This window comes from Astatotilapia calliptera, chromosome 20 (genome assembly GCF_964374335.1).
Source record: "Astatotilapia calliptera chromosome 20, fAstCal68.1, whole genome shotgun sequence".
Classification (NCBI taxonomy): domain Eukaryota; kingdom Metazoa; phylum Chordata; class Actinopteri; order Cichliformes; family Cichlidae; genus Astatotilapia; species Astatotilapia calliptera.
In genome coordinates, this window is record NC_137441.1 from 4,905,509 (window position 1) to 4,930,966 (window position 25,458).

A 25,458-nucleotide genomic window follows, 5' to 3' on the forward strand; every position below is an offset into this window, starting at 1 on the left:
GAGAGGTGGAGGTATGCTCTGGAGAGTGGAGGAACAAAAGCAAAACAGAATATGTGTGTAAAGGACAGGGAGACAGGTGTAACTGTGAACCTGCAAGCAGTGGAGGTTTAAATACCTGAGGCCAACCATACAAAGCAACAGACAGTCGCAAAGAGAGGTGAAGAAGAGAGTGCAGGCTGGGTGGAGTGGGTGGAGACGAGTGTCAGGGGGGATTTGTAGTGAAAGGGTAAGTTTACAAGATGATAGTGAGACCTAAGTATGATTTAGAGACGGTGCATATACTGGATAAAGGATGATGAATAGGAAGCTGCCAGGTAGGAGGAAAAGAGGAAGACCACAGAGAAGATTCATGGATGAACTGCAGAGGTGTGGTGTGACAGAGGATCTGCCATGGCAACCCATAAAGAGGCGAGCCAAAAGAAAAAGAAGCTGACGCATTTGATTTAAAAAAATAGTTGTTCTTTAGACTTGTTTTCTGAGCATTAAACCACACAGATGCTGCAGCTGAAAGAATGAGGCTAAAACTGTCTTCTGTCAAATCCTCTCATGTCTTAATGAGCTGTGATACTTACAAAGTCCATTAACAGTCAGTATTCTCAGCTCCTTTCCTTTCTGCCTTTGAATAGCCAGGCTTTACACGTGTGACTGACCAATGCAAAGGACACACACATTCATGCTTTGCTCTCACACAAACTCACAATCTGCTGCAACTGCGATGCGTTCAACCTGTGTTATATGTTTGTAGCTTTACCTTTGTAAGATCAGCCGTTCTGCTGAGACTTTCTCTGTTTCTCTGCCACTTTTACATGATTGAGAAACCCTACGTTGACTTACTGAGTTTGTAACTACCTGTGCTTGACTGCGTAGACACATAACAGCATTATATTTTATTTATTAGATTTAAACTGTGTTATATTTAGGGGCATGTGTGACTGATTGGTACACAAGACTGTGAACCTCAAAGTTATTTCTACATAAATTTGACTGAAAACCTCTTGAAATTCCAACACAATGTAAAGAACAGAGAGCAGAGAAGCCAAAGAAATGAAAGTAAAATATTTGATTGTTTATTATAAACATTCTTACAGACACAATAAATGCTGCACCACATTTCCAAAGTCTTATTTCAAACCTGTTTCCTTGCATTAAATAAGTTGCAAACGGAGCTCAGTCTTTAATCGTCTAACGGGGATTTTCCAGAGTGAGGCGGAGCTGAAAGCGAAGCTGGCGCTCCACCAACCTCATTCTCCCGAATGGTCCCGCCTTCTTTCTCTCATTTCCTCTCGGCTCTACTCCTCTCGAGGAGGAAAGACGTACTTTGATCTCTCCATCTCTCTCGCATCGGCATCCCTACATCCCGAGGATTTGTTGTTTATTTGTTTGGCATCTCTGGAGGACCGGCGACCAAACTGTTTGTGTCTTTTTTATTTTCTTTGTTGTCTGTTTTTTCTTATCTTTTTCTTCTTTTTATTTACTTAGAAGAAAACATATTGTGTACATAGATGAGTATTCTTAATACTTCTTGTTCGTTTGATCTCTTATTTCACCTTGTAAACTCCTTGCCTTCTTTACTCATTTCTGTCTAGTTTCTACTTCTCTGTTTTCAGTTTTCTACATGTCCATAATTCTTCTTTCTGTTTTTATTCATTTTTTCCTTTTAATTCCTCTTCTTATGTTCTTCCAACCTCCTCTATCCACCCTATTAGTGATTTTTCTATACTGTTTTAACCCTTGTACCTTTCTCCTTCACCTCCTATCTTTACTGATTTATTTCCTTCATTCTTTCTCTCTTCTTGTCCTCTTACCCTCTCTTTGTCATTGACCTTGTTTTTTACCTTGCCACCTTACGACTTAATTCACTGCTCCTTCCTGTCGGTCCTCATCTATCTGCCCACTCCCCTTACTTTCTTGCTCTTCAGCTACCCTCCCACCTTCCTCCTACTTTAAATTGTTGTCCTCTTTTATCTGAATCTCCACCATCATCCATTTCATCCTTCTCTCTTTCATCCTTTTTTCCTTCCTCTTCCTCTCGTCTCATCCTTCATGCAATTTTTGCCGCTTTTTTTTTCTTCTCTTCTTGCGTCAGACTTCATGTTTGTGAAATGTTGGGTCTTTTAAGGATGCCGCTCCTTTGATTTCGCTTGCACAAACATTCACACAGATGTACATGAACACATTTACGTGGATTGTACCCGATGCACAAGCTCACACACACAAAGACACACAGTCTTTCAGAGATATACCATTGATGCAGTGCCAAAACATTTTAAGGTTTGAAGATTACAGCTGTATGATTGATGTGTGTGTGTGTGTGTGTGTGTGCGTGTGCGTCTGTGTGTGTGTGAAAGACAGAGAAAACATCAAGAGGAGTTGAATCCATGCAGATGTGAGTTTTTATTTCACTCACAAACTTGTGAGGGCACACGAGGCAGTTTTGTGGTTATTGCTCATATCCATCCATCCATTCGCTTCAGCTTATCCTTTTCAGGGTCGCAGGGGGCGCTGGAGCCTATCCCAGCTTTCATAGGGCGAGAGGCGGGGTACACCCTGGATAGTTCGCCAGTCTGTCGCAGGGCCAACACACAGGGACAGACAACCATTCGCACTCACATTCACACCTAATGGCAATTTGGATTATCCAATTAACCTATCCCCACAAGCTGGGTGTCTTTGGGCGGTGGGAGGAAGCCGGAGTACACAAACACGGGGAGAACATGCAAACTCCACACAGAAAGACCCCGGCCTGATGGTGGAATTGAACTCAGGACCATCTTGCTGTGCGGCAATAGTGCTAACCACCGTGCCACCGTGCCGCCTTACTGCTTATATTGGACTGTTATTTTGAAATCCTTGAAACTGCTGCTCGATAAGGTACAGGTAATGCTGAATATACACTAAGCAGCATTTCATTAGTTACACTGAGCCACTTATTTGCCATGAGAACATCCTGGATTCTTCATGGCATGGATTTAACAAGGTGCTGAAGTCATTCTGCAGAGGATATGTTCCATATTGACATGATCACATGAGAAATCCCAAATGCTCTATTGAATTCATATCTGGTGACTGTTTGGTGGAGGCCGTTTGAGTCCCGTGAATGCTCTGCCAAGTACAAGAAACCAGTCTGAGAGGATTTGAGGTTTGAGACATTGTGTTACCTGCTAGAATCCTGCAGCCGTCCGATAGGCAGTGTTGCCACAGTTACTTTGAAAAAGTAAGATATTACGGACTACTGATTACTCCTTCCAAAAGTAACTTCGTTTCTTTACCGATTACTTTATTTTTAAAGTAACTAAGTTAGATTACTAGTTACTTTATTAGTTACTTTCAGAAGCTGCCAATAACACTCCCCACTGCCTCAACATAAAAACATCAACCGGTTTTGCCAATGCTCACTTTATTGGAAGTGTATTTTAACAGTAATGTCAACAATATATCTGCTGACATTTGAAGTTGAACTTCCTGACAGAAATACTTGTTTGTATGAAAATAGAGACAGTCTTGTTACTTCATTTAACATAAATACTTTTTATTAAAACAAACAAACAAACAAAGAGTCTTTCTTGACTTCCCTTAAAATACTTTTTATACCATCCACATGTAAGCACTATTGTCCGCTTTTGTAACTTTGGACTAACTTAAATTGCTTTACTTCCTTGCAAGTAATTGATTTAAGTTAATCAACTTGAAAACTTTAATAAGTTTATTAAGGGACTTTGATAAACTTAATTCATCCATCCATCCATTCGCTTCCGCTTATCCTTTTCAGGGTCGTGGGGGGCGCTGGAGCCTATCCCAGCTGTCATAGGGCGAGAGGCAGGGTACACCCTGGACAGTTCACCAGTCTGTCGCAGGGCCAACACACAGGGACAGACAACCATTCGCACTCACATTCACTCGCACATTCACACCTAGTGGCAATTTGGATTATCCAATTAACCTATCCCCACAAGCTGCATGTCTTTGGACAAATAACTATTACTTGTAAATAGTTATTTAAATTGGATTCCCTATTCTCTTTTTTTCAGTATATGTTGTCATCGCATGTTATGGGGGAAACAGTAGAGTGGAGCGAGTAAACCAGTGGTTGTACCTCATTAACAGAAGCTTCTCAAACCTTTTGTCAGAAAGTCGATTTCTTTTAGGCGTGAGCACCAAACCTCCCAGACTAAACAGTCGCTCCACAGGAGCATTTGATGGGGTTGGAGTGTTATACTTTTAAAAAATTGTCTTTATGCTTGAAAACGTATGCAGAATCTGAAGGTCGTAGCCTGACATCAGGTAGTCCATGACTTCTTTTTCTGCAGAATAGGTCTCCTCCTCTGGCTCTGCCTCAAAAGTGAAAAAATCCATCTCACCTTGGCTGCTAGATGTAGTAGCACTGGGCACACTGGCAGGGTTTTTGCCAGCGGAGCAGTGGTGCAACACTCTGCTGTCAGAAGATGTTTTACTCGCTCCCTCCTTCCTGCATCTCTCAGCCATCGGAGTTTGAATTTTGGACAACTGGGAAGAGACAGCTGACCATCACTTTCATTCTCAGCCGAGAGGATTTCTGACAGATCAGAAAAAGTGACATCATCGTCTTTGGGGGTGGACTCTTCCTCCTCCGTCTCATCATCGGACTCCGTGACAGGATGATAAACTTGAAACGCCTTAACAAAGTTGGATCCATTATCAGTAACTGTTGCAACTACTTTGTTGAGTAATCCACAAGAGGAGTGAATGTTTTCGATTTCTGTACCAATGACATCATACGTGTGCCTACCACAAATTCGCCTACATGCTAATGCAACCTTGTGGCGCTCTAATGTGGTTCTACTGATCCAGTGCAGCGTTACTCCCATATAGCTTCTGTTGTTAGCAGTCCAAATATCCTCGGTAGTTGAAACAAAGTCAATCTCATTCAGTGTGGCCTTCAAATTTCTCTCCATTTCTGTAAACTCCTTCTCCAAGTAAGAAGTAAAAGTCGTTCGATGAGGCAGCTCGGCATTAACAGAAGTAGGGATCTTTTTTATTATGGCACCAAACGAGGGCGAGTCAACAGTGTTTATAGGTAGCATTTCTTCTACAATATACTGCGCGACCAACTTCTTCAATTCTTCATCACTTACTGGTTTTGCACCACAGTCCAACTTTTGTTGTTTAGGGGGTGTAGGACCTTCTGCGGAAGTCACGGCTCTCTGCTTCGGACCACTTGGTGGGACTCTCTCTGTGAGTTTGACTGTGCCGTGCTGCGACTCCAAATGTTTCTTATCACTGCCGATAGGCACAAAGGGATGGACATGATCAGCGACAATACACAGATCGGCTGGAGTATTTCAACTAAACTGTTACTAAGGGGCCCAAAGTATGTAAGAACAAAGCAAATAACAACAAAATCATTCCACCATGAGGGAGTTTATCCAGATTTTGACCTTAGTTTCTGAAAGTTGGAACGGAAATCAAAACTCATAGAACAGACAAACTGTAGCCTCACGCTGCTGTTCTTAGCTGACAGGGCTGACATCTGCTGTGGTCTTCTGCTGCTGTATCCCATCTGTTTCAAGGTTCAACATGTGCCTCCAGCATGCTCTTTAGGGTACGTTGGTTGCAACAAGTAGTTGCAGACAACGTATCCCAAAGTAACTGAGTTACTGTTGTCTTCCTATCAGCTAGAAGCAGCCTGGCCATTTTCCTCTGATCTCTGGCATCAACAAGGGATTTTCATCTGCAGATCTACTGCTCACTGGATGTTTTCCCATTTGTGGACCATTCTTTGTAAACTGTAGATATGGCTGTATGAGGAAATCGTAGTAAGTCGGTAGTTTCTGTAATACTCAGATTGTCCTGTGTGGCACTAGCAGCCATTATTTGCAGTTCTGTTGTCAGCATTGAAGCCTACAGGTGTTGAATATCAATGCTTCTGACTGTTTGATACTGGAAAAGAAAATTAAAACACAAAGAATCAAAGGCCAATAAATGAAACCAACTTCAAAGTGCCGAACATTGCTCTTCCTCTAAGGGCTCCCAAAGGGCCACAAAGTTCCTCCATCCTTTTATTTTGCTACCAAAGGAAAATAAGAGTTTTAGTCATTGTTGTTCTAACTAATTTTAAAATGCTAATTTCAGATGATATTATGAAACCTTATTACATTTGAAAGTTATGTGACCTCTAGCAGCCATGTGAATAAGCTCATGCAAAATGTATATCACCTGCAGATCGAGCCAAATGTAGAGCAACCTAGAAAATCTGAAATAAATGTGTGTAAATTTTGCAAGTGGAGTTATTTTTAAAAAGATATTTTCCCTTTGCCTGACTAAGTAGCTATTTTGCCTGAACCCATAGTATTATTGGCTTAACATGTCTCGCTTACCCTGAGAGGCAATGTTGCCCTTTTAAGCACAACAAAGTCCACACTTGGAGGCTGAAACGGTGGTAACAGAGAAAGTCACAGACTTTACAGCCAGAAGACCACAGTTCATGTCCTGTTATTTGCAACGTGAAGGTATTTGCTTCACTTTGCAAGCATTTGCTCTTTTACTTTGGTTTTCACTTGCTGGTAAAGTTCAGGCACCAAAACCTACCTGGTGAGTTTTAGGAAAGCTTTGTGGTTTGGTTTAAAAGACAAGGAGGAGTTTGAATTTCAGAGAGAAAGAGAGAGATCAGGACAAGAAAAAAAAAGAAACTCAAAAGATAAATGCCCCATCTTTGTCTCCTGTTACCTAGGTAACTGGACGATCGTTAAGCCCTCCAGTCACCATGGAGTAGTTACCCTGACAATAGCTGTGCGTGCGTGAGGTCTGTGTGTGTTTGTGTGTCCATTTCAGATCATACACTCAAGTAGTATTTACCATCAGCATGTGGCCACGTGACACGCTTGCATGCATGTGTGTGTGTGTGTGTGTGTGTGTGTGTGTGTGTGTGTGTGTGTGTGTGTGTGTGTGTGTGTGTGTCCCTCTTTCTCAGAAAGGTCACAGGTTTGATGTTTCCTCTTCTGCCTCCATCAGTGTCCAGATTAGGACAATAAAGTCCCTCCCACCCTCCTTTGCTCCCCGTCCTCCTCAATCAGTTAGTCTTTGTCACAGTGCTGCCTCCTTCAGGTCAAATCTGCTCACTGCAGCAACTGATTCTTTAATGTTTGGTTTCAAACTGTTCATCAGCTGGGCATCAGGAAGCCCAGCGATATCACAGCATGTGTTTTATTTTGTTTAAGGAAACCTTGAAAAATGAGTAACACGCCTGCTGTGTTTTCCATGTTACTATTCTTTTTATTTGATCAAAAATGATTTCTTCTAGCTTAAAATTTTGATTTGTTATCAAAATCTCTATAATTGTAAGGGTGGAAAGGCCAAAACATCTTCCCTCCTTAAGTGTTTTGATCATCCATGGGTTCTGGGGACAACAGTCTAAGCAAATATACCCCATCTATCTATCTATCTATCTATCTATCTATCTATCTATCTATCTATCTATCTATCTATCTATCTATCTATCTATCTATCTATCTACAGATATGTACACACACGTACACACAGATATATATACAGATATATATATAGATATAAGATGCTTATTGATCAAAAACAGGACTGTAGTATCTTTTCCAAAGGCTGTTTTCTCCCAAATGAAAATTCTGTCATCATCAACACAAAAGACGCAGATGTGTTTTTGCTGCTGATTACAGTGAAACACAAAGGAGTTGTGAAAGTTAACACTGACTCATACTTAACACGATAACAATGAAAGACGGGACGTGAATACTCACTCTTCTTAAATCTAAACTACACCATCATAATAAACAGCTGGTAAAATGCTGAGAAGACAAAATGACCAAAGACTGTTGAAAAGCAACTTAACAACATAAAGTCACATTTATTCTAATGTTAAAAAGTGTTTTAGGAAAAAAGGGAAAGAGACAAAAAGACTTGGAAGAAATACAGAAAATAGCATAAATTGTATAATTCAAGGAGAATCTCAATTCTGTTATCCAGGGAAGAACACCTGAAGCCCCTAGTGACCAGAAGCTGCAACACTCGTGTTACAAAGGTACATCTCCTACTTTCCATATCAAGAGTGAACATTAAAAATCTATTTGCAGTTGTGTTCTGGATCAGAAGTAGAAATTTTCTTTAATGATTTAAATAGCATTAATGATAAAGACTGACAAGAGTGCTATTGGTAGGTATCAGTTCAATATTATTTATACAGCACTAAATCACAACAACAGTCGCCTCAAGGTGCTTTCTATTCTAAGGTAGACCCTAAAATACAGTTTTTCTCTGTCGCTTTGGTGCGTTCCTCAGAACACCATTAACATTTGCACAGCAGTTAGTGCATTTCCCAAAACAATTAGTGCAAACTGCAAAACCTAGTGGATAGCCTGCAAAAGCACGTCACATGCACAGAATTGATTATCCATACCTCAAAAGCAAGTATCCATGTCAATGAAACTGTCAGTGCCATCAAAATGAAAAGTCTTGACACCATCTTTATGAACAAGATAGTAAAATGGCATTGTCATGTTTCCACTATGACAGTTTATAATTTCAGTGTTTCCCATTGCAAAAACAATTGGTGACACCTGAAAATGCTGACGACAGCACTATGGCCTACCTGTACAGCCATCTGAAATGTGCAGTAAAGTCACTGTAGATGTTATGGGAGTCTTGGGAGTAACTGAGACACTGAATACGTACGTTTCACATTTCCATTGTGTAGAAGTGTTTGTAATCCTACAGAATTGTGCAAAAGAAAAATATGCTACAGTCACTTGTTCACTGTAGAATACATGTAAACATAAAATCACCCATTTGGTAGAGCTGTGCACTAATGTGAACAATAAACAGCACATGTAACAGTACAGTAAATCATTCTGGCACATCCAGGCGTTCCTGTCTGTCTGGCCACATATTTTCATCTACATCACAACAGATGTTATCCCTCGCAATGCAGCGAGGAAAGTATCTCCTGGAGTGGTGAATCCATCCTCTGCAGGACCCTGCTGTGATGTCGTCACATGCTGCATCCATGGCTGCTAGCAGGGCCATTTGCTCATGTGGATGCCGGTCATAAACTTTCCACCTCCAGGCAGAGAAAAACTCCTCTATTGGATTAAGGAATGGAGAATATGGAGGGAGATATTCAACCAGAATTCTGTCATGTGCTGCAAACCACTCTCCGACCTGATGGGAGTGGTGAAAACGGACATTATCCCAGACAACAACATACTTGCTGAGTTGGCCTCCACCTCTCTCATTCTCAGGGACTAGGTCCCTGTAAAGAGTGTCTAAAAATGTCAGGAGATGTTGCGTATTGTATGGATCAAGAAGGGGGATATGGGTGAGGACACCGTTGTCTGAGATGGCTGCACACATGGTAATATTCCCTCGGCGCTGACCAGGGACTTCAGTGGTTGCCCTCTGTCCAATGCGATTTCTTCCACGCCTTCTGCCTTTGGCCAGATTGAAACCTGCCTCATCAACATATATGAATGTGTGCAGTGTTTCCCTGGCTTCCAGCTCCAGTACACGCTTTAGAGAGAGACAGAAATGCAATGTCACAATATGCCTGTGTACAGTAACAAACAGTAATGCATGCATTTGGTAAAACACATTGTAGAGTATGTGCTGTGGAATTGCAAGTGTACTGCATGAAACTACGAAGTACTGTAAAACAGTTTGCAGTGCAGAACATAGAAGACCAGCTTTACCTGCACATACTGGTGACGGATCTCCTTCACCCTGTCACTGTTTCGTTCAAATGGCACTTTATACAATTGCTTCATGTGGATTTCATTCTTCTTGAGTACTCTGTCAATTGTTGAAATTGAAACAGATTCAATATTGCCAAATACCGTGTAATTCTCTATGACAGCGCTTTGTATGTCTCTCAGCTTTATTGCATTGTTTGCAATGACCATTGCACAAATGGCTTCTTCTTGCTGTGGGGTAAAAAGGGGCCCTCTTCCGCCTCCGCGAGGTTGTCTTACAATCCTATGTGGTGCAGAGTGAACTTTTTGTGAAATTGCAAATACAGTACAGTAACATGTGATGTGTCTGAGTTGGCACAGTACAGTACAGTGTATTACTGTTTGCATACCTGTTTTCCCTACGGAATGTTTGAATGATTGAACTGACAGTAGTTCTTCCAATATTGGGTTGCACCCTTCGACCAGCCTCCTCCATGGTGAGGCCGTGATTGACAACATGGTCCACAATTGTAGCCCTTATTTCATTAGGAATCCGCCTATATCTGCCTCTTCTCCCTCTTCCCCTTCCTCCCCGCATCCTCACCCCTCTTCCACGGTGCTGACCTTCCATTTTGTGTCACAGAAGTGCAGAAATGGTACACACTAGCTCCTGCGCAGTTTATATATGCTTGCCAATTGGGGATTCACAGGATTCATCCATAATTGACAGTGAACAAGTTGTTTGTCATTGGTTACAACTAAACTTTCACACGCCTCCTCATAAGTGACAGCTGTAATTCACCTGAGATCAATTGTTCAATTTCGGAGACATTTCCAAGAACAATGATACAGAAAGGTATAGGATTTGCTTGACAGATGGCCAATATTTGGCATGTGATAACTAGTTCAACAATTTTGTGTGTGATGACTCAAGCAATGGATGTATGACTATTAGTTTTATTGGGAACGACTATTCAGCATCTATAGGTATGATTACTTTTGACTGACATGACATAAGCAAATGGAAATGTCAGAAAGCAGCAGGGAAATGTATGGAAGCAACTGATTCATGTCCAAAATCATTTGCAGTTTGTTCAGAGAGAGGAGACATTGCTACTATGATGTGCACAAATGACTGAGTGTTGTGGAGGTTGAACTAATAGTTATGAGAATTTGGTAAATTGTGTGTGTGTGTGTGTGTGCGTGTGTGTGTGTGTGTGTGTGTGTGTGTGTGTGTGTGTGTGTGTGTGTGTGTGTGTGTGTGTGTGTGAGCACTGAAAGAATGGATGTTATCAGTCCCTGGTGGAGTTTCCTCTCGGACAGGAAGTGGGCTTCCTCTGCTTCCTGTTCGCCTCTCCTGTGTGTGTGTGTGTGTGTGTGTGTGTGGTCCCAGGAGAAGTCTCAAAAGAACAATCAGTGTAGAAAGAGAAAGAACAGGAATGAAGCAGCTGTATCAGAAGCTAAAATAACTCAGAGGCAGAGACACTTAAGGAATAATGGAAAAACCAACGGAAAGAAAGAAGCAATGACAAAAAAGGCAAAGTGAAGCAAAAAATAAATTCAGGAAGAGTGTGACCTGGACCAGGACTGACCCACCACAGGATCAGCACAGAGAAAGACGGAACGACTATGGACTATGAACCAAAGAAATCCAAGAAGGTATTGTAGCGCCTCTTCCACATTTCAGTTTTTGTCTTTTCATTGTTTTTGTGTCATTTGGATGTTGATGACTTAAACTCATTTTGTCACATATTTTCAAAAGCCACTGACGTTTATGTTTATGCAAACCAAAGGTCCTTTCAAGTATCCCTTTAATTAGGCATCTTCACAAGCACAAGCTTAAAGTCAGCTGATTTCAAATGAGTTACAGACACGAGTCGGCTGAGTTTGACTTTGTCTGCCATCGATCAACAGCAAACTATCTTCACTTATCAGGCTTATCAAGCTTATGTCCTCCTAAAGATGAAAAAGAAGTGATAAAAGACAAGGAACCTTTTTTGTTGTGTGATTTCTGCTGACCGTGTAACCAGTTGGCCCTTGCTGATTGTAAAGATATCCTTGATCCATGATTGTGGTGCTAGGTTTGGCTGCTGGGTTGTCAGTATCTTGGCCAGCACAGCAGTTAATCCGTACGTCACTGACACTAAACCAAGGAAAGGTGCTGGGCCTTCCTTCCTTCTTTTAATTAATTTTTTGCAAATAGAATTTGCAATTCAAAACCAGTTAGTCTGCTAACATATGGAAAGCCCAGAGGAGTTCCCCCTAAAGGCCTAAATGTTTGACACCTCATCAATGACCTATGCCCAGATGGCAAACACATCTGGGGATAATCTGAGCCGCTTTTGGCACATTAGACGGTAAACAATGTGGTATGTTTTGAGCCAATCAAAACATACCACCCCATGCCCCTCCTCTACACGCCCCCCTGATTGTGTGGGCCTGACACAAGGCAAAAGCCATGATCCAACCTCATAGAAATATACAGATGCTATTTGAATTCTCTTGTGAGGATAGTCTCCTTCTTCTTCTATTCTACCATCTGTTGCATTCATCCCTAGCTCGTATATCCATACTACAACCACTCAGTAATGATGTTTCTCTAAACCAATTTGGTGTAATGGGGCCATCTGACTGTGACATGAAAGCCAAAAGTTCTTGATTTGGCTGGAATCATTTTTTAAAAACATGTTCTCATTACAAAGTTTACTAAAGCCTGAAATAAGACATTAGAGAGAGAAAAATATGTTTATTTAAAATGAAAGTTTGGAAAAATACTACGTGAAATCAAAAAGTTTCTAAAGCTAGGTGGGAAATTAATCCCTGCTGTGACCCAGGCAGGTTGTTAGATTGAACACATTCATTACAAATCCAATTATTTCCCTTCTTTTTGTCTCCTCAAAGACACAGAACCAGAAAAAGAACAAAACTCATTATAAGCATCCTCTGTCTTTCTTGTTAAATTCAGCTGACAAAAGAGATGTTCATCAGAAATCTGCCTACACAGAGATCTGCGCTTGTTATAATTCACAGAGAGAGACAAGACAGGTTTCTGACTCTAAGACAAGCTAATGTCCTCTCTCTGTTCAGTGTGTGTATGTGTTGTATTGTCCACTCTCCTTATGCCTTCTAGCTACAGTTAATGTGTGTTTGTGTGTGTGTGTGTCAGTGGGTGTCTAACAGTGTGCGCTGTGTTGTCAGTGAGTCTCAGCGATGAGCTGTCAGAGATCACTGCTCACCTGTCAATCACTGCTGGAACAGCCCAAGGCACATAGTGCGGTAACACACACGCATAAACACACACGCAATTATACCGAGGCATGCATTTACACACAAATTAACCTTCTCAGTGGCTGCAGCTCAAATTCAAACTCAAGACACTATCAGTCACTGAACTGTGCTCTGGTAATTAGAATCACAACACTCATTTTCTCACTAAATAAACACTTTGTTGATGATTCAGCTCTTTTTAATTGCCATTAGGTCTAAATCACCATCAACGAAGAAAAGTACCTTTACCATAATTTTAGCATTTTTAATCTAATTCACATCAAAAACTTAAAGTTAGAGCTAACTCTAAATACACAGAAACTGGGATGTAGCTTACGTTGTACAGATCCTTGTGGATGATGCTAGAAGAACGGTCATTAAATAAACACGATCTATCCTCTCGTAATCATAAATATTGGCCAATAAACTCTGAATCCGTTGCTCTAAACATAAACGTACAGAAAACATCTGCGTTTGATGCATAAGGACCACAAAATGAGACACAAGATAAAGTCTTGTTAGTAATACAAGGCAGCTGCACTTCACCTTGAGCTAAATGCTAATACTGAGAGACTATAAAAAAGGATGGAAGCACTCCAATAGATCGAGGAAGCTGACAAGAATTAGTGAGCTTGCTTTTTCTGGAGGTTTTCTCCCTGTTGATGCCACGTGGTAGCTAATAGAGAATGAAGTGCCCTGAGATGACCTATGTTGTGAACTGAGATCTTTTTTGTTTATCTCATTCTAACACGCTAACATTTGCTTTTGTGCATTTGTAGACGTAAAAATAAGACCTAAAACTCTCACAAAAGCCTCAGATTTCGTATCTCTTCGTGAAGTATTGAGCTATATAATATGTTGACCTTTTTGCTGCTCTGTAAAGATCCAGGAAACATCAACATGCTTACCAAATATCATGGCAATCCATCTAAAACTTGTTGAGACATTTCAGCAAGAATCACAATGGTGGTGCTACAAGAAAAGGCTGGAAATCACCAAACTCACAAATCAAGTTTCATCATCTGGAAACTTGACATGAAGAAAATATTGGACCAATCAATCAAGCAGGTGTTTGTTAAGTGGCAGGTTTGACCTTCTAGTACAAGTATTAGAATATCCTCTGCACTCAATGGCTGTCGAGGGACTCTTCAATATTTAGCATCCTTGTTTTCCTCTCCTTTAGGCTTTTGTCTCTCCCATTAAGCGACTGGTCTGGTCCAAATCTGGTCGTAGACAAGTTGATCGAGGAAACATTTATCGCCGCCCGCTGCACACCGTCCCCCTCTACCCACCCGACTACCTCATACACCCCGAGAGACTCATCTTTGACTATGTGGAGAAGGAGGTCAAGGTAGGGCCATGAATAGGCCAGGAGAGCGTAAAATACAAGAAAAAAAATATATACTTGAATACGCCATGACAAGTTGCTTTTCTTTTGATCTCTGCTCATAGTTCCTTGGTCACCTGACATGGGTCTCAGTTTCACTGAACCCCTCCAGTCGAGATGAGCTGCTACAGCTACTGGACACAGCCAGGGTTAGTAAACATTGGATACTGTCAAGGTGATCCGCGAGTTAAAGTACCTGAGTTAAACTGTGATGAGACAATGACACTGTCGTCTGACTCGTTCGTGAATAATCTACAACCACGTGTTCCTGTGTGTTTGTCAGTAGCAGCTGAAGGTGCTGCCGCTGAAGACCAGCGTGGACCAGGACTGTATCCTGAGCCTGTCTGCTCGCTGTCTGCTGCTCACCTGGAGAGACAACGAGAAGCTGCTGATGAGAATCCCCACACATGAGATCGCTGCTGCCTCCTACCTGAGAGATGATGCACTGCACCTCCTGGTCCTCAAGACAGGTGAGACCGAAGGTGGTTACTGAATGACAGAGGAACAACAATAAAACTTTTTAAATGATGCTTTCAGTTTTTAGTTAAATTAAACAAAACACTTGGCATTAAAGCATTTGGGGAATTATCATCACATACTGGAATACAGACTTTGTTTGCCCCTCCCTGAGCCTGGTTCTGCCGGAGGTTTCTTCCTGTTAAAAGGGAGTTTTTCCTTCCCAGTGTCGCCAGAGTGCTTGATCATAGGGGGTCTTATGATTGTTGGGTTTTTCTCTTTATGTATTATTGTAGGGTCTTATAATATAAAGTGCCTTGAGGCGACTGTTGTTTTGAGTTGGTACTGTATAAATAAAATACAATTGAACTGAAAAGTTTGTTTTCTCGTTTTTTATTTATACAGTGTGTTAGAGAATCTCATAATGAAAATATTTGGCTATCTGCATTTTTTTTTTGTCCCCACTGGACAAACTTTCTCCTCTTTTTTCTTTCCCCTCTCAAATAATTCAGGATTACAAAAACACATTTTGCCCCTCATGTCCTTACTGCAAGTTCAAAATGCTGATATGTCTCATACTATAATCTAAAGAAAGTCCTGTGAAAACAGAGGAGATGCTGAAAATGTCAGATTTTGTGATCTATATGTTTTGTGTAGGTCTAAATGTGGACACTGTGGTTGCTGGGGATGACAGCCTGGACAGGAAAAAGCCAACTGGCATCGACGGGCGACGTCAGACCATGAGCTGCAATGCTGACCCCCGACCTGCCGGGGGTACGATGGAGAGGCGACACACCATCTGTGGAGTTGACTGGAGGCCATCACTGTCCAGGAGTAACCATGATAAAAATCAGAATGTGGAGCGAGGAGGGGGTGGTGGAGGAAGTGGGGAGAAGGGAGGTGGAGGGAGTTTAGAGAGGAAGAGAGTCGGAGGGAGCTGGGAGAGGAGGCAGCCAACATGTAAAACAGGAGGGAGCTGGGAGAACCGCAGGGCAAGACCCATGAGCGGGAACTGGGGCGTCGGAGTAGGTGGAGGTGGTGGTGGGAGCTGGGAGAGGAGGCACGGAGGAGGGGGTGGAGGTGGTGGTGGAGGAGGGAGCTGGGAGAGAAGGGGAGGGACTGGTGGAGGGAGCTGGGAACGGAGGCAAGCGTGCACGGGGAGCTGGGAAAGGGGGAAGAGCTACGGCAGCTGGGAGAGGAGAAACCACAACCCACTGGAGCCTACGCCCTGCCCCGACGCCTACTGCAACCTGGTCATCCTGGCTGTGGAGAACAGGGTGGGTCAGACGCGCTTCAAAAAATGAGAAATACTTGACTTAATTTAAATTACAGCTTTCAGAAGTTGTGCTTGGGGACCTCATTTTGTGATTTTTTTGTAATCTGTGTTTGACTTACAAGGCTGGGGCATGCGTCTCCTGGCTGTCTGCGAGTTAATGTGCAAGTTAAAGTCCCTCCATGACTAGATCATCAAATTACAGACACCTGGACACCTGTTTGGTGGGACCTGGCCAAGTTCATTTGATTATCAGGGTCTTTCATCAATAATTAGACGTAGCATACATAAATGTCAACGCACACGCACACAGAACCGCTCTAAAAAGAGAGCTCTCTTACAGCTCTAAAATAACTGAATAAAACGAACCAGCCAGCGCATTTTCATATTTCACAAGAATAATATCACATTTAAAACTTTAAAATACACAAGTGCGCACATGCACACACCCACACCTGTTGTTGTCTTGACTGTCTCTTCCTTTGAACACCTGTCAGGACCTCTTCTCTCCATTTATCTGTTGCACTTGCAGCAGAGTGGAGAAGCAATGATTCATACCTGAGGGGAGCTCAATGAGCTTTTCTCACAATCACACTGTGACCCGTTAGAAAAAGAATACACACTTTAAAAAAAATCCACTGTCAGTAATAATAATAATAATAATAATAATAATAATAATAATAATAATAATAATTAGAAATATTTCCAGTGGAGAGTGAATTAATTTATGTAAATTTCACTCTTATTAAAACGATAACAGATGAGTGGGTCTCTCTGCTGCTGGGTCTCTGCCACTGATGGTGAATTTTAATTGAACAACGATTTCAGGTCATAAAACAAAAAGATGAGTTTATGATTGCTGCTACAGCTAACCTCCAGATTAGCTAGCTTGTGATCTTGCTGAAGGCCATCTCAACCAGTTTAAAGGTAAATACAATGAAACAAAAAACATTAAAAAAATGCATACAAAATGAATAAATACATACAAAAATTTAAATAAATAAAAAGCACATTATTTTTCCCTGTTTTCTTCTGCTCACCTCATCTGGTTTCATTCATTTTGCCTGTACTGCCAGCTGAGTTGGAGATAGACTACTACCCAAAGTTGTGCAGGGGAAAAAGGTTTAGGTGAAATACAACATGAGTTGTCAAGGATACTTGGTGATATGTTGTTGATATACCTATCAAAAATGTATAGCTTCATGGTGCCTGTAGCTCAGGTGGTAGAGCAGGTCACCTACTAACCAGAAGGTTGGTGGTTTGATCCCAGTCAGTCATCCATCGGAGTGTGATAGGAAGCACGTAGGAGAAAGTGCTGGTGTGAATGTAGAAGTTGTGTAATGTGCATTTGAGTGCTCAGAGTACAAACGTGCTGTATAAGAACCAATTAATTTACCATAATCTAGTTTGAGACAGTAAAATTCTGGCATTTTGTTTCACTTGCCTTTATGATGGACCCTCAGCTGTGGTCAAATACCCAAAATGCCCACTGAATAATCTTCTTTCTGAAAGCTGTGGGCCACTGTGCTTTTTGAGTTTAGTGCTTTGAGTTTAGTTTGCCTGCTCTTCTTGTTTTCAGTCCACCTCGGGTCAGACACCTGAGATGAACATGATTCTTACAAGTCATCCCAAACCACATCTTCCCCAAATAAAAGACACAAAAGCAGCCCGGGAGAATCATCATTCCTTTAACTCCGGCTATGAGGGCCTGACCCAGGCAAACACAAAAGACGATGAAGGAGTAAATCATGAAAGGAATGTCATAAGAAGCTATAATAATTTAGTGAAACAAAATTGCAGAGAACCTCAATTAATAGAAAAAAATCATAAGAATGTATGAAATTTAATGCCCGCTCCCCCATGCTCAAGCCAACCCTGCCAGTGTGTGTGTATATTTATATGGCTGGTTTTATTATGACGCTAATAAAACCAACAAGCCAAAACATGTTAGCCTAGCATGGGAGGCAAAAAAAAGAAGCTCTGACAGGAAATAAAATGAAAAGCAAATGAAATGCAAAGCATTGTTTAATTAGGGGTCTCCAATCATTTGCCTCACATGCTGAAACAGTGGAAAGTAGGGCGACACTGATGATGATACACATTCATCGGCACACACACAAACAGTGATAGTGAGACTCTGCAGTCTTACATAACCTGGATCATTACATCACACTTACAGCAGAATTGCTTTGTCATTGCATGTGTGTGTGCGGTGACAGGGTTCCTCTGTCACTGTTAACCTCTTCTCCCGAGTAATAATTTGTTTTGCCTCAGCAGCAGCAGGGTGTCATTGTTTAACTGGCTCAAATGACGCTAACAGCCTCCAGCCGTGTTTCATCACATCAGTGGACTCCTGTTTCTGCTTTCAGTGGTTGCTGGTTTATATCCTGACACTTGTGTGCCTTTGAACACACTTACTTATGTGACTGCTGCACTGAAACTGGAATTTGCTGTGCGCAAAAGTGATCGAAGGGTAACTCAAGGTTTAAAAGATGATGTGTTTGATCGATGTGTCTGCTAATTCAGCCTGACAGCGGCCTCTGTGTGTTTGAATGTGCGTGCAGGATGCTGCAGAGGAGTACTGTTCCCTCATTTGTCAGATGTTCCAGATCATTTACGGCCACCAGACCATCGAATGTGTTGACAGGGCGGGCTTTCACTACACCATGCCGGACCGCTATTGGCTGCAAGGGAGTAAGTAATGCTGCTATATAAATCTCCAGAACTGTATATGTACCCATCTCCCCATAAATTTGCTAATTTTCTTCCTCCCCAGAGGATGAACCATTATGAATTTAATCACCGTTTTCAGGATTTGAGCAAAACATAATTTGTACTGTTTTATTTCCATTTGTCTTTTGGTTATTTTTTGAATTTATTGATAAACACTGCAGCCTCTGTGGAGATTTAAAGGCTAACTACTGTCTTGGGCAGGTGAATAGTAGAAAGCTTATTAAATGCTTCTGTGTCTCTGCACAGGTGACAGCTGTCTGACGGACATGTCTTACAGTTATGATCCAGAGTTTAGCTGCTGCAGCTCATAGTAAGTAACATGCTGCACCACCGCTTCTGTGAGACAGAGTCATTTAACCTCACAAAGTCAAAAAGTTTTTAAAAACTACTTTTACCAGGTAAAATATTCACATTCCTGCAGTTGACGTTTTTAGTCGGGATTATCACAGGTTTTCAGGACAGTAGGTCTGTTTTTTATGAGAGGTTTTATTCTGATGTCCTGAATACAAACCGAACGATGACAGACTGATGACCTGCCCAGCAGAGGCGGAGCCAGACATTTGAAACACCCGGGGCTTAGCCCAAAAGGATAGTATGCATGTGGGATTTTTTTTTCCCTTGGGGGGGGGGGGGGGGGGGGGTAGAAATGACTGAAAGATTAATTGGCTCTGTTTTGAGTTTTGTTCAAAAAAGAATGACTTCATATAGGGAAAAATATATATCACATGTGCAGAACACCTTAAACTAGTTTTTTAATTAAGCAGCAAGGCAGAACAAAATCAGGCCTGTATCAAGACACGAGGACTAAACCCCAATTCAACCAGACCAAGAACTGATCCAGAATTAAAACAGGACTACAACAGTTCAAAATCAGGACTACTTGGGACTTAACCAAGACAGAACCAGAATCAGAACTAGATGATAGTAGCACTAAAAATCATCATAGACCTGCTCTACATTTATTTTTTAATTTTACCAAAGTACAATATTTAGATTGAGAAAGGTTTATATAATTATTTAGCCTTGTTGTGCAAACAAGCCTGCATAACTTAATAAATATAGAATTTGAAAAATAACAAACCTAAAAAGAAACACTAGGTACGAGATACATGAGTACCTATGATACGGTGATACTTTTGGTAAACAACCATTTGACTAACATGTGTCTCACCTGCTCTTGTTCATCTCTGTTCTGTCCTCATTCTCCATCTCCCTCTCTGTTCCTCTCTCCCTCTTTGTGCTGACAATCATCAAATATACAGATATTTACAAACTCTTCAGATAAAAACACAAACACTTTTTAATTGTAACATCAAATCAGACTAAATGTTTATTTTTTTAGATTGATAAATATAAAAAACATATTTGTTAACTTTAAGAGTAAAGAGAGAAATCGTCTGTATTTCTTAATTGCAAATGGCACCAAATTGTATTCAAAACTGAGCCACACTTATGGAGCTCCACAGTTCTTTTCCTGGTGTTTTGGTTGACATCTCTTGATTTTCCCATGTCACAGAAACAGGCTCTGTGTTTTGCCTTATATGCATCCACAGCTGTGCCACCTGTTTACTCACATGGACTCTACTAACCTATCAGAAGCTTCTTCAGCTCAGAATGGAATCGTCTGGAGTTTTCTTATTAATTAACAATAAACTTAGTGTACATGTACTCCTAAATTTGATGAAAGTGATAAAAAACAGAAAGCTCTGTCTCTCTTTATTGTGACATTTAACTAATTCAAAAGATATTTCAATATTTATCTAAAACAAAAATTTACTCTAAATTGATGTTGTGCAGTAAAAATGTTTTATGTTTTCTCCCTAAAGTGTAAATATCTGGTTACAAATGTGAATATCCTGCTGTGTACTGAAATCCCTCTTGTTTTGCATAGAAATATACTGAACAACATACAAAGCATAATATATAAAATAACATTTACCTGAGTTTTTCTTTGAAAGAACCCTCTAATGTCCATTCTTATATTTCAGTACATAACTGAAACCGATTTAGTCGGGGAGGGTAAGAACTGAAAATATGAAATAAACACACGTAAGCTAAGAATCTCTAAAAAAAAATAGCATTTGTTCGGCTTTTCATTTCGCCATTTGTTGATTCACTTGAAGAGCAAGTAACGTAATATTGGTCAAGTGATCAGTTTGATATCAATCTTTCGTGATGCACCGTCATATTTACATTATTTGTACGGTACGAATGATTTGCTTTGGTACCTGGTCAAACTTAAGCTCTCCTTAGTATGGCTGGCTCCGTCTCTCCAACAGCGCACTGACGGGCAGCAGCTGCCCCGCCCCCTCGCTCAGTCGCTTAGTGCCTGAGCTTGGATCATACCAATATCAGGGGGGGATTCACGCACAGTCGTAAATTCCCACAGTGTGCACTATGTGCTTCGAATATTGTGTGTACTTTTTGTTTTATACAGTTGTCAGCCAGGCATCTAACTATGAAAAAAATTGCACTCCAAAATACCCCGGGCTTCTGACAAAACAACCCGGGCTTAAGCCCAGTAAGCCACCCCCACGCTCCGCCCCTGCTGCCCAGGGTGGACCCCAGCTGTCGGCCTGTGATGGCTGAGGTGGACGCCATCGTTCCTGTGACCCTGAACTGGATAAGTGATGAAGATAATAATTGGTTTAAATAGTTTAAATATGAAAGAAATTGTATTTTAGTATTTATATTTAAACTCTCTTCATCCAGCATGCATTCTTATAGCACTTTATTCTTTGTAGATTAAGTACTGTATGTGAAACCTGCATGGATGGATGCAATGGGGACAGTATTTGGGGTTCATTGTCTTGAGGACTCTTTGCTATGTCAACTACCAGTTATAAGCCTTGTAATGTTGAATGGTACTGTGTTGGTTTACAATGTCTAACATGAAAATAAATTTTACTGTCAACTCCATTAAAAGCCCAGATAACTACATTAATTAATGAGCTAGAATCCCGCAAGAATGATGCTTTATAGACACTAAGTTTTATAAATAGCTACTATGGAAGAATGGTTATTAGATGCTTTGATGTGAACTATAACTGGCACAGAAGCATCGCATCAACTCAGTGAACAATTGGCAGCTTATCAGTAGCTGCTGTGATGTGATTATTGTTTATCAGTAATCCTCTCCCTCTCTCGCTCGCTCGCTCTTCTTCTGTCTTTCAGTGATGGTTCCCAAGATGCCTTCGATCTCTACTACAGCGAGACATACAGCGAGAGTTCATCCATCTCTCTGCAGGACTCCCATCGTAGTCTGGCATCAGTCAGTGATGCAGGAGACAGTAACCCTGGCCTGCTGCTCATGCAGGAGTACATGATCACTGTGAGTGTTTGTAGTGACTGCTGTTCAGCAGTCTCACCCACAGCACGTGAAACTGGCTCTTCATAGTGGAATCGATTTGTACATTTTGAATTTGGTTTGCATTATGCCACACGACACTATATAAACTAATAAAACTTTTGAATGAGAAGTCTGAACATTGCAATAAAATAATTGTGTTTGCACAAGTCAAACAGATTCTCCTGTTCACACACGGATGTGCTGCAGACAGGACAGTGTGTGTAAACAGATCATTTTTAGAGCAATGAAACTAGATGTAAAATTATTAACAAAGTACTTAGAAGAGGTTGTGATTACACTGCATTATTGCCACAAATGGGAAAATTCAATGAACAAGAAATGTTACCTGCTTGTTTGCATCATCATCTTAGTCTCCTTTTATGTGTGTGTGTAGCTGCGTAACAAGCTGGCTCCAGTGGAGCTGCAGAAGTTTGCGGTGTTGCTGAGAGAATACAGACTGGGATCAAACATTGACTACTTCTGCTCTGAGTTGCTGCAACTGTATGGAGACAACCGCAAGTTCCTGCTGCTGGGTGAGAGATGTACAGATAGAGTGGAACAGACAGAGAGAGAGAGAGAGAGCTCATTAACTTACTGAAACCCTGTGGCATACCACAACCTACTATCCATACTATGTTTGTGGTAGTGTTGCAGGGGAAGCAGAGTCTGTATACTCATGTGTGTGTGTGCATGTGTGAGTACTCTTGGTGTGTGTTTACTGCAGTCTGCGTAAACCACAGCTTCCTGTTTGTGAGTGAGAGAGAAAGGAGGATAGTATGATGTTTTCCTCCACACACCCTGTTAATCCTCAGCGTGCTGTATAATCATCATTATGAAAGATTTAGTGGTGGCTGAAGAAGAAAACTGGCTGAGGAGTCGTCACGCCTGCATTTTAAATAACGTAGAAAAGCTGTTTCTATTGAACTCTACTGTGTTTAATATTAATACATAGTTATTAACTATTAATAATATGAATTAATTGCGAGAGTTTATGAATTTAAGACAACATCTAAAAGATCATTTACTTGTGCATTTGATACATTTTTACATAAAAAATAGTAAATTCAGAAAATCCTGATATGAACTCTGCTCTTCTACATCCATTAAAACATGCAAAGAAGAGTAAAATATAATATAGTTACAGTGAGGTCCGTAATTTGTTGGACAGACTTTAATTTTGACTAAACAACTGATTGAAGTGCAGCCTTTCAGCTTTAATTCAGGAGGTCAAACAAAAGTTTTGCATTTACTCTTCAGGAGTTACAAACATTTTTATACACAGTAATATATTTAAATATAAAGATTACTTTTAATATGAAAATCTGTTGCTGTGGGTGTAAAAAGCTCACGCCAGCTGTCCAGCACGGTGGTGGAGGGGTGATGACCTGGGCTTTTCTTTTTGCAGTCATTGAATCAACCATGAACTCCACTCTGTATAACAAAGTATTCTTAAGCCATATGGGATGCCATCTGTCTGTCTGTTCTAATTTTTTTTTTTTTTTAAATTGACAACTTATTACTTTTACTTCTTACACTGGTTAGTTCTTTTCTTTTACTGTTTAGTTTGCAGTTCTGTGGGGAAGATTACAATAATGCACTACGTTGGGCTGGTGCAATACAGGGTGTGGTGCTGACAGTCAGTGTAGCAAGGAAACATCAGCTTAAACTTAAGCTAAGCCAAGATTCTGACATGCAATACTGCACAGTGGCACTGTGGTTAGTACTAAAGGTTCAAGGGTAAAACTTGTTTCTTTCCAGGTGCTCCAACTTTCTCCCAAAAGCATTTTTTGAATTTTAATTGGTGATTGTAAATTAGAGACGGGACAAGCACCATCTGCCCTGTGTTTTGTCCAAAGGTCCCAGGAGCCTGATAAAGAGTAACCAACTTATAAAACCACAATAAAACTGTGAGAACATTAAAATAACTAAATAAATAAGAATGACATAAATTTGCAGGATTGTAATTAAAAAGCATGTGAAAAAGGTTATCATGAAACCCTTTTATAATGTTTTTGAAGATTGTTATGTAATTGTTAGAGAATGTTTTGGGAACAAAGTAACAATTTACTGCTGAAACATTACAAAAACCCTGAATTCTAATGTCCTCAGGTTTGTAGCCCAAAGACAGATTCCAGCCATCGTTTAGCTGCCTTTGCTCTGTAAAAATCAAAGAAATCAGAAAATTTGTAACATTTTAAAAAATAGTAATTTGCCAGCACACTACGTTAAAAAAAACTGCTGTATTTTGCAATATTGTGTAGTTGGTATAGGCCTATTGTGTTTCCTCAGAGTCCGTCATTTGATTGTTTGTCCTTCGTGTTCCAGGGATGCGTCCATTTATCCCAGACAAGGATGTCGGCGCATTTGAGAGTTTCCTGGAAAGCATTGGGATTCGGGAGGGTGGGATTTTAACCGACAGCTTTGGACGTATCAAACGCAGCATGAGCAACATGTCTGCCACCGCCGTGAGAGGGTATGTAGATGTGGTAGTGCAGACTGATATGATCTCAACACATGCTTTTATCATATAGAATTACAGTCAAAACATAAATGTGAGTTTTTCAGACCTTTTCTGTTTGTTTTCTGTTTTTCCCAGCAGGTATGATAATTGCTCTCTAGCCTCAGGATCTCAGGAATTCAACCGACGTATCACTGACATCACCCATGACATCGAAGCACTGGGTTTCCAGGACACGCACGATGACATTGAGGAGGAAGACTACTACCTCTGATGGAGCGACAAACCGAAGGAATTTAGACAGTCTTTCAACTGTGACTCCGCCCTACTGCCTCATAGCAAGCTCGAAACATCCACAGACTATAAATATAAATAGTCTGACAGTACCTGCCTTCTTTTATTTTATGTTTTCGATTGAAATTCAAGCTCTGCACAGTTTGTTAACTGAAATCCTTAATTCAGAATAAGAAACTCAACAATTAATTATTTTATTATTATTTTTCCTTTAAATTATGTTTGGCACTAATGTGTTTTCAACCAATGGAGTGTGCTTCCTTGCAAAACAATGCACGTAGCCACTGTCTGATTTTGAAATTTTCATTTGAAGCACAAGTGACACATATTTCAATAAAAGAGTCAAGTACAAGTACAAGTACATTATATTACGACATAATCACAGAGATTAAAGGTGTGAGCATATGCGTTGTGTGTTTTTATTTTTACACGTTCAATAACTTGACAGGAAATGCCTAAATAAAACATAAAAGTAATGAAACATAATTTGAGCTGTGTTGTCCTGTGAAAGTTTAGATGGAAAATCAAAATGGAAACAAAACATTGAAAAAATATCATTTTTCCTTTTTAAAA

General features: G+C 40.6%; 1 protein-coding gene and 1 long non-coding RNA gene across 3 annotated transcripts; one reads left to right on the top strand and one right to left on the bottom strand.

Moving 5' to 3' along the window:
* Window positions 1–11,123: 11,123 nt before the first annotated feature.
* On the top strand, window positions 11,124–25,290 carry ccm2l (CCM2 like scaffold protein). 2 transcript variants are annotated; one of them, XM_026155068.2, is made up of 11 exons: window positions 11,124–11,327; window positions 14,119–14,286; window positions 14,388–14,471; window positions 14,609–14,792; window positions 15,436–16,055; window positions 18,616–18,745; window positions 19,031–19,094; window positions 21,959–22,115; window positions 22,528–22,666; window positions 24,459–24,606; window positions 24,730–25,290. In XM_026155068.2, exons 1-11 carry the CDS (start codon window positions 11,298–11,300, stop codon window positions 24,863–24,865), a joined length of 1,860 nt encoding a protein of 619 aa, XP_026010853.2. In that variant the 5' UTR covers window positions 11,124–11,297; the 3' UTR covers window positions 24,866–25,290. The 2 variants fall into 2 exon arrangements, with proteins under 2 accessions (XP_026010853.2, XP_026010854.2); XM_026155069.2 differs by having other exon boundaries at window positions 24,733–25,290.
* On the bottom strand, window positions 19,945–21,153 carry LOC145422791 (uncharacterized). Its single transcript, XR_013904047.1, has 3 exons — window positions 21,013–21,153; window positions 20,724–20,810; window positions 19,945–20,024 (listed from the first exon to the last, which is right to left on the bottom strand). It is a non-coding gene; the product is annotated as an uncharacterized LOC145422791 (long non-coding RNA).
* Window positions 25,291–25,458: the final 168 nt, after the last annotated feature.

Coding starts and splice junctions, on each gene's coding strand:
- ccm2l (XM_026155068.2), top strand. CDS start 11,298: ATGGACTATGAACCAAAGAAATCCAAGAAG. Junction 11,328..14,118: donor AACCAAAGAAATCCAAGAAG/GTATTGTAGCGC, acceptor CCTCTCCTTTAG/GCTTTTGTCTCTCCCATTAA. Junction 24,607..24,729: donor TCTGCCACCGCCGTGAGAGG/GTATGTAGATGT, acceptor TGTTTTTCCCAG/CAGGTATGATAATTGCTCTC.